Source organism: Chanodichthys erythropterus, chromosome 23 (assembly GCF_024489055.1).
Source record: "Chanodichthys erythropterus isolate Z2021 chromosome 23, ASM2448905v1, whole genome shotgun sequence".
Classification (NCBI taxonomy): domain Eukaryota; kingdom Metazoa; phylum Chordata; class Actinopteri; order Cypriniformes; family Xenocyprididae; genus Chanodichthys; species Chanodichthys erythropterus.
In genome coordinates this window covers 18585751-18599537 of record NC_090243.1, presented here as the reverse complement: position 1 = coordinate 18599537, position 13787 = coordinate 18585751, and the positions used below count along the sequence as shown (strand labels likewise).

Here is a 13787-nt window from a genome sequence, read left to right as displayed (position 1 = left end):
TATAAATCATCAGTTTGTGGACAATGTTTTTAAAATGAGTTTGAGATTAAACTGAACCTTATTCAGAAAAGATGAAATGACTGTAATATTTGCTGTATATCATGTCTGCTTCAGAGAACTGATTTATATTTATTCATATATCTTATACTTCATATATTTAGTAGCAGTGAATATTTTATTTGAACTGAGAATATTGAAATTTAAATGCAGGATCATTACTATGTGGTTTATGAAAGAAAGCAGTGATGTGGGATTTCTGTAAAGATGAAATGATTGTGATTTTTCCTCCATTACTGTGTGTGACATCTGACTAATTGATGATCTAAAGACGTTGGTGTTGTTTGTGTGTGTTTGTGCAGCTGGTCCCGCAGTGAAGCCCTCCGTGTCTCTGCTGCCGCCCTCTTCTCTGCAGATCTCTGGAGACTCAGCCGCACTGCTCTGCCTGCTCAGCTCTTACTCTCCACAGGGGGCGACGGTGAGCTGGACGCTGGACGGGTCAGAGGTCACCGAGGGGGTTCAGACCAGCGCAGAGAGCGAGCGGGACGGATGCTACAGCCGCAGCAGCGTCCTGAGCCTCAGCAAAGCACGCTGGGAAGGCGCGGATCGCTTCGTCTGCAGAGTAAGACATGACGGAGCTGATCACGAGGCCTCGTTCCTCAAGAGCTCCCAGTGCTGATGTTTCTCCGGTCCAGACGAGCCGTATCTGAGCGTCCGGCAGGATTCGCAGCAGTCACGTGATTTACAGCTCAATACTGAAGCAGTCTTTCAATGTGCTGCCATTGCTGTTCATTCAATAAAGCTTCTGAACGCGTTACATTTGTGTCCGACTGCATCATTGATCAGTGTGTCGTTCATTCAAAGTCCTGCACTAAAGTTTCAGCTGCTTTTGGTTGATTGTAATAGTTGAGAACAGCTGCATTTAGCAGGAAATGTCAAATGAAGCTCTTGGGGTTTGAACATGGTCACTGGAGACGGAGCTGCTCTATTCTGAGAGGATCACAATCACTAAACCTGCCAATGCAAATGTGATTTTCACCTCAAACTCACAGTTTCACTCTTTGATTGGTTCAACGCTCTCAACTGGAACACTTTCACTTCTGCTCATGAGAAATGAGTTATGAGTAATACATTTAGAAACAGCTTTAGATGAAGGAGCTGCTTGAAAAACATCTGCATGTTACTGATACACCATGACTTTAGTGTAGTTTAATGTACAAAAACAAAACAACATATGAATCTATATATTAATTTACACACACTGTTTTCTCTGAATCTGAGCATATTTGAGTCAAACCCGTCTGTCACAGGACAGATCACAGTCTAATAGAGCTGATTTCAGTCATAAGTCAGTTTTGAGCACATGTGTAGTTCCTGTGTTTGTCCTCTGTGTGTGAAAGTGTGTGAAAGTGTGTGAGCAGCTGCAGTATCAGTTCAGTCACTGTGACTCTGACTGACGGAGGTTTTTGTACGACTCTTTATCACTGTGTGAACACATATTTACTGTTGATGTAGTGATAACTCTGACAGTAATAATGTCCAGCATCTTCAGTCTGGACTCCACTGATGGTCAGAGTGAAATCACTGTTAGATCCACTGCCACTGAATCTAGATGGAGTTCCTGACTGGAGGGTGCTTGCATAATAAATCAGGAGTTTAGGAGCTTCTCCAGGTTTCTGTAAGTACCAGGCTAAATAATGTCCAAAAGAACTATGATAATACACATTACTGCTGGGCAGAGGTGGAGATTCCAGGGGTCAGAAAGTAAAAGTCCTGCCATATTTTTATTCCACCCACTGAAGCATTAATGAGATAAATAAGTGATTAATTGAGTGATGATTGAGCATTATTGAAGACACCTGATGATAACAAGCAGAATCACCAAAGGAGAAAATCACAATTTTTAAGTTACCATCATCGAGGTCAGGGTTTGTTTTAGTTGAGCTCTTGATCCTTGACTTTTTAATATTAGATTTTGTTTGGCCAGTTTTAACTGCATTAAAACCAAACAGACAAGCAAAGTTAAAAGATGATCAGGTGTTGGTTATGTTTTTACATAAACATTATTGCTCTGAATCACTGAACTCATTTAGAGCCCAATCTCTGAGTTAGATTTACATTATTGATTACTGCTTTTACAATACATTTTTTTTTTTTAAGAGTTCTGATTTTAAAAAAAAAGCAGAGCTCATTTAAACACACAGACATCAAGAATCATCCTGTGAATCTCAACAGTGGTGGCCATCATAAAGCATGTTGCAGTGCATTCTGGGAGCCACCAATCAAAATTCATCCATGGCTCCCATCATGCATTGCTGCATGAATAAATTATGAGCTTAATTGTCTTAGTAATTTCATTTATTCTCACTATTAAAATTTTGCTGTTTTTCTGTGACTTTTTAGTAGCTTGTTTTCTAATGTTCAGAGTTGATCTGTTGATCAGAATATGTTGCTTGTCACCGTTGTTGAGATTCACAGGCTGATTCTTGATGTTTGTGTGTGCCTGAAAGAATTTTTTTTTTGTTTTTGTGATAAGGACAACTTTTTTTTTAAAAAAATTCTGTATTGTATAAGCTGATTTTCTGCAGAATCACAGTGCTGCTGTAATCAATAATGTAAAACTAACTCAGAGATTGGGCTCTAAATGAGCTCAGTGATTCAGATCAAATAATGATTTTGAGAAAACATAACCAACACCTGATCATCTTTTAACTTTGCTTGTCTGGTTGGTTTTAATGCAGTTAAAACTGCCCAAACAAAATCTAATATTAAAAAGGCAAGGGTCAAGAGCTCAACTAAAACAAACCCTGACCTCGATGATGGTAACTTAAAAATTGTGATTTTCTCCTTTGGTGATTCTGCTTGTTATCATCAGGTGTCTTCAATAATGCTCAATCATCACTCAATTAATCACTTATTTATCTCATTAATGCTTCAGTGGGTGGAATAAAAATATGGCAGGACTTTTACTTTCTGACCCCTGGAATCTCCACCTCTGCTGCTGGTTTTACAGTTGATGTCCACAGTTTGTCCTGGTTGAGCTGCTGTCATTGAGGGACTCTGAGTGACGGTGATCTGTCCTCTACACTCTGAAACACACAACAAGAAGAAAATCAACTCAAAACTTTGACAATATACTTGAAGAAATGAATTGATATCAAACTTGTGCTCCACAAACCTTGAGCAAATGCTGTGAGAGTCCAGATGAAGATGATGATGAAGGTCATGTTGATGAAGATTGTTGTGTGTGTCAGTGATGAAGTGTTAAACTCACAGCACTATAAACACTCTCAGAGCACTGAAGCATCTGATCAATATGCAAATGAACTCATTCTGTATTTAAATGAGGCTCTAAATGAAGGTTCAGGAGGAGCTCGTTCATCTCATCCTGTCAGTCACAACATCAAATATAAGTGTGAACTTTAAAAATTTAGCTGAATATTAACAAATAATGATGTGCATTGATAAATCTTTTATAATAAATACTGCAACATTCCATAAAAACAATAATTGTCCATTTTGATTTCTCAGTGACTTTAAACACAGAGAGGTGAATGATGTATTTTCTCTTGTGTGGACGTCAACACACTCAAAGCTTCTTAGTTTATCAGTATTTTCCATGAGATTTCTTTGATCCCACATGGAAGTCTCTTTGTTTTGGTGTTGAGGAACTGGTTTGGTCCTTCTTAGGCTGATTTTTACCATCAATCACAACAGTCGCTGGTAAAATGTACGCTAATGTGACTATAGGACGTTCGTTAAAATAAACTGAATTCATTTTTCTCTGACATCAGGATCCTTCGGCAGCTTATGTAAAGATGATGTTTTTCCACAAACAGGAACAGCACAACATCTGTGTGACATCACAATCTTGTTATTATCAATCTTATCAAAAACATCTCGGCCTACTTTAGATCCACTCGCTGCTCATCGACTGAACACCAGTGGGCGGGGCCAATGATGCGATGATGTAAAAGTCATATGCAAATGATTGTGCCCATGTGACGTCACACGCCACCTCTGTTCCAAACAAAGCTTTTTTACAGCTTGATTATATAAATTATTTTTATTGACGACGAGGACGTTTTAAGTTATGGAACTTGCAGGATGTAATAATGAGACAAAGACCTCTTATATGCCAAAAGACCAAGAATAATTTCTCATGTTATGACCCCTTTAAACACCGAGTGTAAAATATCATATTCTTCTGTGATGTATCCACAATTAACCACTAGTGAAAACGGCTTCTGACGCTGTGCCAGATGTTACTGAGCTGAGACAAAATGCAGAAGTGATCCTGCAGAGAGTTGGTACATCAAGATGACTGCTTCTGTTTTGAGCTCTGCAGTATTTTCACTGTTTTTGTTTGTCCTGTTTTCTCCTCCTTTACTGCAGAACAACCCATTATGTCTATATAAAATGACAGGAACCATCTTTGGAAAAAATTATTTGAAGTGTAATTTCATTGTTTAGTTTGTCTCACGTCTCATTTGATTACATGGAGAGGGCGGGGTTTATGATCTATACTGCATCCATCCATCGAGATGCTTTGGCTTCACTTTTCAGGACTTGTGCTGCACATTTGGGTGGAGTAATGTAGGGAATAGTGAAGGGTTCAAACAGAGAAGAGGTTCTTCTCAGAGTCTTGAAGGGATATTTAACCTAAAAATCTCTTATTCTCCCTCATATGCATGATCCAAACCTGTATGATTTTCATTTCTACTGCATAATTTTGAAAAATGTCTTAATTTTTGTTTGAATGCATTGTGAATATGTGGTGCTCATGGGACCAATGACCAACAGGGGCAGCAAAAACCAATAATCAGGAACAAAGATAAAAGTATGTAAATGTAAAACAAAGCCAAAGACTGAGTTCTAAATATTTTAGTGGTTAGAATTTGCTTTATGTGAATGAATGAGTGCAAATATGATTTTCATGATGACAGATGACTGGAAAAGTCATGGAAATTCATTGATCAAAATATGAGGAGAACCTACTGAATACTACGAAGTATAAACCTGAAAGTAATCTTTGCAAACGATAGTATGTGACGTTGTTGTTTTCACACGACCTCATCTGAAATCTGTTTAAATTAAGCCATAAAAGAAATTGTGGATTTAATTACTTCAAGATCATTTGATTAGATTGTTCACTTTCTCAATCTGTTTTCCTGATGTGTGGTATAGGCTTTTTACTGAACATGAACAGATTATGTTCAGTCATTTTGTTCATTTTGTTTATTTGAATAGAGTTCAATTCAATATTTCTTTTTCCTATAGTCAAAATCTTTGAACACGTTCACATACCCAATCTTTGTCATATGCTAAATGTGGCCAAAGATAAATGATTAGAAACAGAAATGAGTCCATCAGGTCCATTTTGTCTGGTTTCAGATGTGTTTGGTCTGCTGACTTGACTTGATGAAAGTTTATGAGAGAGAAAACGTTTGTAGAAGAATGTTTAGATCTGTGTGTTTGAAAACCTTCTGCTGTTGAGTGTGTGTGAAAGTGTGTGAAAGTGTGTGAAAGTGTGTGAGCAGCTGCAGTATCAGTTCAGTCACTGTGACTCTGACTGACGGAGGTTTTTGTACGACTCTTTATCACTGTGTGATCACTGGACCAGTGTGGAAACTCAGACAGTAATAATGTCCAGCATCTTCAGTCTGGACTCCACTGATGGTCAGAGTGAAATCACTGTTAGATCCACTGCCACTGAATCTAGATGGAGTTCCTGACTGGAGGGTGTTTGTTCCATAAATCCAGAGTTTAGGAGCTTCTCCAGGTTTCTGTAAGTACCAGCTGAAAAAGTATGTTCCGGAATAACTGGCCACATCTGTGCTGGTTTTACAGTTGATGTTCACAGTTTGTCCTGGTTGAGCTGCTGTCATTGAGGGACTCTGAGTGACGGTGATCTGTCCTCTACACTCTGAAACACACAACAAGAAGAAAATCAACTCAAAACTTTGACAATATACTTGAAGAAATGAATTGATATCAAACTTGTGCTCCACAAACCTTGAGCAAACGCTGTGAGAGTCCAGATGAAGATGATGATGAAGGTCATGTTGATGAAGATTGTTGTGTGTGTCAGTGATGAAGTGTTAAACTCACAGCACTATAAACACTCTCAGAGCACTGAAGCATCTGATCAATATGCAAATGTTTACATCTTTCATTTAAATTAGGTTCTAAAAGAAGGTTCAGATCATGACGAGCTTATTCATCTCATCCTGTCAGAGTAACAACAACAAATATATCATGTAATTATCATGATACATGAAGTGCGAAAAACTTAAAATAATCATATATATGTTTTTTAATTCATATTGATGTGCTATCCTCACTTCATCACTATACCATTTTATAATATTTCTTTTTTTGCTTTATACATGAATTGAGTTTGCTTCAGTACTGATGAACTTTGCAACATTAAAACTTATTTAACTAACTTGAATCAACTGAATTGAACTGAGCTGAATGACACTTGCTTTACACCTGAAATTATATTTGTTTCATAATTGATTGATATAATATTGTAACTAGAGAGTATTGTAACACAAGAGTGACAAAATGCTTTACGGTAATTCAATATACACATAGCGACTTCACTTTATAAGACAATTTCGAAAATTACCCACCTCCATCGAGATTTCTTGTACTGTATTTGCAAAACTACTGCGTTGGTGAGTGTTGTAGTCGTTGTAGTCCAGAGCTGCGCTTGGAGTATTTACGACAGTGTGATTCACTGAAGGAACCTGTAGGGGGAGCTTCACAAATCTTACTGAGTTCCGCTTTAAACGGTTTAACACTATATATCCCCCCCCTCAAATCCGGACCTCGAGATCCACATTCCTGCAGTGTTTAGCTCCAACCCTGACAGTTAATGATATAATTAAGTGATTAAAGGCCCCGATATACTTCAAACGAAGTTCTTTTTTGTTCTTCGTTTAGGAGTAAAACGAAGTTCAAAATGCGTGACCAGCGATATACTGTAAACGAACATGTGATGCCGCCCACACTGTTGAGAGCGACGTTTAGATGAATATGTAAATATGTGCCGTGCACTTTCTTCTCAGTAACAAAATAAACACAACAAAAATGAGAAAACAGCAAGCATTTATTATAGAAAGCATAAGAAAAGCGTCCGATCATAATAACATTAGTATGTTAGCACAAACTCTGCAAATTAGCTCTCCAGTCACGTCACATCTTCATATAGCACTTTATTTAAAAGATCGCTTAAAATCAAGCAGCTTTACAGTATCAAACATGAAAAACAGTGTTAGTGCCTCATTTTTTATAAGCACAACTTCATTTCGTACTATAAAGGCTATCCAGTGTGTTCATGTTTTCACCTGCAGAGATCTTACCTCGACGAACTCAAACACACGAAATGAGTCAAAGACGCGTCCCACGCGAGTGAAGGCGGAGCCTCGGCGCACACCTCCTGTTACGTTATCGTCACTGACCAATGGTAGTACGAAGGTGTTTTGCAGCTGGAACGAACTTTTCCTGAACGTTCACTTTGGCAAGCCGTTTCGAACTTCCAAAAAGAACACAAAACGAACTTCGTTTTGGCCTGATTTTGTTCGAAATGACGTCACATCAGTTCGTTCTTCAATTTCGTTTGTATACCGGGGCCTTAATTAAGGGATGATTAAGCTTTAATGATGAACACCTGCTGTTAACAAGCAGAATCACTGAAGAAAAGAGAAATACAAGAACTACAACTGACTTCAGTCACAGCCTTAGATAAAATCAACTGAAGATAAAAGACATTAAATCACTCAAGATCTGATTAAACAACTCCACAAACAGCATTACCAGCTTTACTTATTTATAACCAAACTGACTTTTTTTTCTGACATTCATCTACAGAGGATCTTATTGAGAATTAACAGAAGTTTAGATGTTGATATCTTATTGAAAATGTTTGGTTTGAGGTCACCATCATGGACGTCACGGGTCAAGAGCTCAATTAAAGCAATCGCTGGACTCAATGATGGTGACCTCTGTAACGAATGTGTAGCGGTTATTAATCAATTTATGGATGAAATATGAATATAATAATTCATAAGGTTATGAATAAATTATGATTCATATATCGACCCAACGGGGAATTAAACATATATTGTGAATCAATTACAACGAATTATAATCAATTACATATATGATTAGTTCTGGTTTAATAATTATTTAGAGAAACTGTTCGTTTGTCCAGCAAACTAAGTCCCTCACAGAATATTATAAACAGAGTTATTATCTGGCCATGAAAATAACTTGCTATTATAACATCAAAGCATAAAACGATCGAAAAACGTTAAAGTGACTTGGTTTTCAGCTGAAAGAACAAACAGAACAATCGAGCATGAATTAAGTGTTTAATATATATGCAGCTATGACTACAGGGATTATACTACGTCTAAAATATATACAGAAGGTATACACATATATATACACAAGAGTGAAAATGAAGAAAAGACAGGAAAAGAAAGATGATCAAAGAATGGCAAATTACACAGTCAAACCTTTTTGAGAGAGCCAGCACAGAAATCAGTTTAAACAAATTTCAGGTAAATTCTAATACTTGCGTATTGGTTCAAGTCCGTGAGTAGCAGTTTCAATGCGCTTGGCTTGGTTGGTCCTTTCCGAGAGGGTTTCTCCGGCGGGGTTTTCAAAAGAGGTTTAAACTTAAGTAACTTAACCGAAGAGAGAGAGAGAGTCCAAAGAAGTGGTCCCGAAGATGAGCGCGATGGCCGCGCGTGGTCGTGCACGAGGAGAGACGTGTACGAGGTGCTCGTGAGACAATCGGGAGAGAGAGCCAGAAATTGTGCGTCTTTGCTTTTATGACAGATAAGCCGACACACCTCCTTGAGGTGGGGTAGCCAATAACATGGGTGCAAAGTTGGCGGGAAAGCTTTTCCTTTGTTTGGCCTCACGACTTAATCTGCATGATTTATGACTCTCAGATCAGATCTCCAAATGGAGTGCATTCTTCACAGTATCATTAAACACATAGAAAAATGCATTTATCAGCGGTGTGACATATCTCAGTGAATAGCTTGTGTCCGGAGCTTTACGGAGAGACCAAACTCGATAGGGCAGAAAGGCATAGGAGAGAAGTTATGGTTTACAGACAAAATTATATCGTTAAAATGCACACTAGCACAAATACACTCATTTAAACACTAGGAAACATGCATAGGCCCTAAAAATATATGAAATATATATTTCAGCATAGTGGTAGTTTACAAATACAGTTCAAAATGTATGATTGTGTGTTTCTGTGTCTGTCTGTGTGTGTGTTTTTGTGTGTCCCTGTGTGTGTGGGGTGTTGGAATGTGGATCTGGTCAGTCTCTGGGGGGGTTTTACAACCCAGTCCAGCATGCTAAAAGCGTTCTGAACATTCCAAAGTTTATTGATTATCCTGATACGTGTGCATACGCTACACCTCAAACCAAACATTTTCAATAAAACATCAACATCTAAACCTCTAATTAATTCTCAATAAGATCCTCTGTAGATGTGTGACAAATAAAGTCAGTCTGGTTAGTAATAATTGAGGCTGGTAATGTTGTTTGTGGAGTTGTTTAATCAGATCTTCAGAGATTTAATGTCTTTTATCTTCAGTTGATTTCATCCAAGGCTGTGACTGAAGTCAGTTGTAGTTCTTGTGTTTCTCTTTTCTTCAGTGATTCTGCTTGTTAACAGCAGGTGTTCATCATTAAAGCTTAATCATCCCTTAATTAATCCTTTAATATCATTAACTGTTAGGGTCGGAGCTAAACTCTGCAGGAATGTGGATCTCAAGGTCCGGATTTGAGGACCCCTGCTATATGTTACAGCACTGTATGCAATTGCGCCACCCAAAGTGACAAACAGGTACTGTAGTCCTGGACGTAACAGGTTATATGGCCAATGTAAGACAAACTCTTGGTCTTTAGACAGCTTTAATGCACATGAACATCCTCTAGCATAATAGGATTAACTTGTAGCTTGAATTGTTATTGGGATCTTTTACAGCTCAGAAACTTCAATCCAGAAACACTTTGAATCGTGTAGTAGATGGTACAGCAATGGCCATGTGTCTTTTCAAATGAAATATGAGTCTTTAATATCTCTTTATGGAAGTATTATTCTATGTACTATATTAAAATAGACAGATAATATTGTCTCTTTCCTTCAATTGAACGGCAATACATTCAGTCACGTCTGGCAACAACAAATATGTTTTCAATAGTATAGTATAAAATGAATATTAATATAAAAATGAATGATCTGTAAGTATTTTGGAGATTTTTTTTTTTTTTTTTTTGCAAACTAATTATATTGGTCTTTATTAAACTTTATGAAACTATAGTAAATGATCTATACTGTATAACTAAGATTAGGAAGAAAAAATAATAAAAGTTCATTATCAAAAATATCAATGACTTTAAAATATTTAGTGAGTGAAAATGAGGATAAATAAACCATAAATGATCTAAAAATTATGATAACATCAAAAGAATTTCTAATTTTCTAATCTTAAGAAAGACTGATGAAGCTCAACAAAGCTGATATTAAGATCATATTTGTGTTTCTGCACTGTTGAGTGTGTGTGAAAGTGTGTGAAAGTGTGTGAGCAGCTGCAGTATCAGTTCAGTCACTGTGACTCTGACTGATGGAGGTTTTTGTACGACTCTTTATCACTGTGTGAACACATATTTACTGTTGATGTAGTGATAACTCTGACAGTAATAATGTCCAGCATCTTCAGTCTGGACTCCACTGATGGTCAGAGTGAAATCACTGTTAGATCCACTGCCACTGAATCTAGATGGAGTTCCTGACTGGAGTTTTTTTGCATAACGAATCAGGAGTTTAGGAGCGTCTCCAGGTTTCTGTAAGTACCAGAATATATAATCATCCCCATCACTATCCCTGTACACATCTCTGCTGGTTTTACAGTTGATGTTCACAGTTTGTCCTGGTTGAGCTGCTGTCATTGAGGGACTCTGAGTGACGGTGATCTGTCCTCTACACTCTGAAACACACAACAAGAAGAAAATCAACTCAAAACTTTGACAATATACTTGAAGAAATGAATTGATATCAAACTTGTGCTCCACAAACCTTGAGCAAACGCTGTGAGAGTCCAGATGAAGATGATGATGAAGGTCATGTTGATGAAGATTGTTGTGTGTGTCAGTGATGAAGTGTTAAACTCACAGCACTATAAACACTCTCAGAGCACTGAAGCATCTGATCAATATGCAAACACACTCCAGATCATTTACCTGAAGACAGTCACTCAAAAAAAAAAAAAAAAAGTATTCTTTAGAGTACAGGACAGGTTCTTGTTTGTAAAATTGATGCACAATGACCTGAAAAGTCATTTTTTTCTCAGTCAAAATTTTCTTTTTCCAACTTGTTAAAACAAAAGAAAAAAAATTAATTTATAATTTTATATTCAAAACCCTAGCGTTTTGAACAGTCTAACTTAAATGCCTCTGATTGGCCACAGTATTCAAGAAATCATCAGTGATTGGCTACATTGCTCAGCGCTGCAACAACACCTTCTCTCTCCACACTCTCCAGACTGGAAACACAAATACACACTGACGCATCGTGGTTGCAAAATCTTTTTGTCCTGTTTTGTACCCTGTAGAACCGGGTCTGATCGGGTCAGTCGCACTGGTGCTTCTAAACACTTTTTCACAGTCGCACTGTAGAGCCCTGCCATTGGTAGCGAGGTTTATCATAAAACTTTTTTTCCTCAGTCGTTCAGAACAAAAGTGGCAGACATGTTTCGTACTTGTTCAGATGACATTTTCCGGTGAAACTTCTTATTTTGAACAAACTTCCAAGACGTTGAATCTGTAATTGTGAAGTAAGTGAAGATCCACACTAGTGCGGTGACTGACAGCCACACAAACACCTCAAAACATTAGATTCGTCCGCGCTGAGGAGCCGTGCCGACGCACAACCCATGTGAGGAAGATCATTCCACAAATAACTGCAATTGCAGGTTTCAAACAGAGATGGAGACAAAGAGGCAAACTTACAGACTGCAGCTTTAATAATTAATCAGCATATTTACCAGAATGTGAAATGAATTCTGAACATTTTCTCTTTTCATGTGTAGGAGTTTGTGAGCATTAATGTGTTAAAGGAATAATGATGGGATTTTCTTTGACTGTTTTCTTCATGTTGTTTCTCTCGCTGTTGGAGAATTTCTCCTAGTTTTCTCTTGAATCCTAATGGAAAGCCACTGGTAACTGATTTCTCTGTGCTTCTCTCAGGCGTCACTCCTCCTAAAGTGAGCGTCCTGCCGCCCTCCAGCGCAGAGATCTCCTCTCTGAACACAGCGACACTGGTGTGTGTGGCCAACAAGGGCTTCCCGTCAGACTGGAGCCTGAGCTGAAGGTGGACGGGAGCAGCAGGTCTCAGGAGAGCAGCGCTGGGCTCCTGGAGAAGGACGGTCTGTACAGCTGGAGCAGCAGCCTGACTCTCTCTGAGGAGGAGTGGATGAAGAGCGTCTCGGTGAGCTGTGAGGCCACACGGAGCGGCCAGTCTGCGTCCACTGGAGACACTGTGAGGAGACAGCAGTGTTCAGAGTAGATCTGCTGACTATATGTGTGCTTTTACAGTCTTGATTTCATTATAATTCAGTCAATAAAACATAATTGTAACATTATGTCCTTTTTTGTGTCATTTTTGTTTCGGCTCTTTCATTGGATCAGGGCTTTAGCTCATATTTTATAAATAAACTTCACTCAATGGAGCATGAAAACACCTGCAGATACATGATGAAACGAGATCTGCTCAATTCTCAGAGGAACACAATCACAAATGTGACGCAAATGAATTTAACTCCACTCAGTTTCACTGTTTGACTTGATATTCTGAGCCATATATATATGAAATAAAATATTTTAGATAATTTAATATATTAAATTTTATGATGTCAAGAGGACTGGAGGCAATAATTAAATTAATAAGGGAAAAAAAGGAGTTGATTTCCTGCCTTCAGAGACTGACTATAGCGTGAACCAATAACATTTCAGTGTGGCTGTGAAGGATCATTTCATTGGTTGATCTTCAGAACGAACATGCAGCCTCTTCATTGGGACAGAGCCATCAAATATGCTTGTTTCTTTCCTGAATGATTCAGTGTTTTGATCAAATCAGTTGATTAATAATTCATTGATTCATTCATAAAGTCAGTCTCTTGTCTCCATCTACTGGCGTAACAATGTAACTTGCAGAAAGAGTCTGTAAATCACCAGCACTAATGCTGCAGGTAAACACATCTGTCGTGTCCATGATGGAGGATCTGTTTCTGTCACAAGACTCGACTATGAACATCAGGACTTCTGAAATGAATTAAAATGGACATAAAGGTGGAGATGGAGTGATGGAGGGACGCAGGAAGAATATTCTCACTGGAGTGACGTAAGCTGCTGTTTATATATGCTGCTCTTGTGTTATGATTGACAGCTGAAGATGAATGAACATACATGCTTCTGTTTACAACTACATTTGCTGAAGTTTGTGATTGTGTTCAGTTTACAGTGATCTAAAGAAACCTTTCTGAGAGAATCTCTTTATGATTTAGAGTGTCTGTTGTTGAGTGTGTGTGAAAGTGTGTGAAAGTGTGTGAGCAGCTGCAGTATCAGTTCAGTCACTGTGACTCTGACTGACGGAGGTTTTTGTACGACTCTTTATCACTGTGTGAACACATCTTTACTGTTTGGATAGTGGTAACTCTGACAGTAATAATGTCCAGCATCTTCAGTCTGGACTC

At 38.1% G+C, this 13787-nt stretch overlaps 2 gene segments (V, D, J or C); both read right to left on the bottom strand.

Annotated features, from left to right (window-relative positions):
* Window positions 1-5597: 5597 nt before the first annotated feature.
* On the bottom strand, window positions 5598-6061 carry LOC137013698 (immunoglobulin kappa variable 1-8-like). The segment is given in 2 exon segments: window positions 5598-5923; window positions 6013-6061. Coding segments are annotated over 2 exon segments (375 nt in total).
* Window positions 6062-10686: 4625 nt separating this feature from the next.
* On the bottom strand, window positions 10687-11162 carry LOC137013697 (immunoglobulin kappa variable 4-1-like). The segment is given in 2 exon segments: window positions 10687-11024; window positions 11114-11162. Coding segments are annotated over 2 exon segments (387 nt in total).
* Window positions 11163-13787: the final 2625 nt, after the last annotated feature.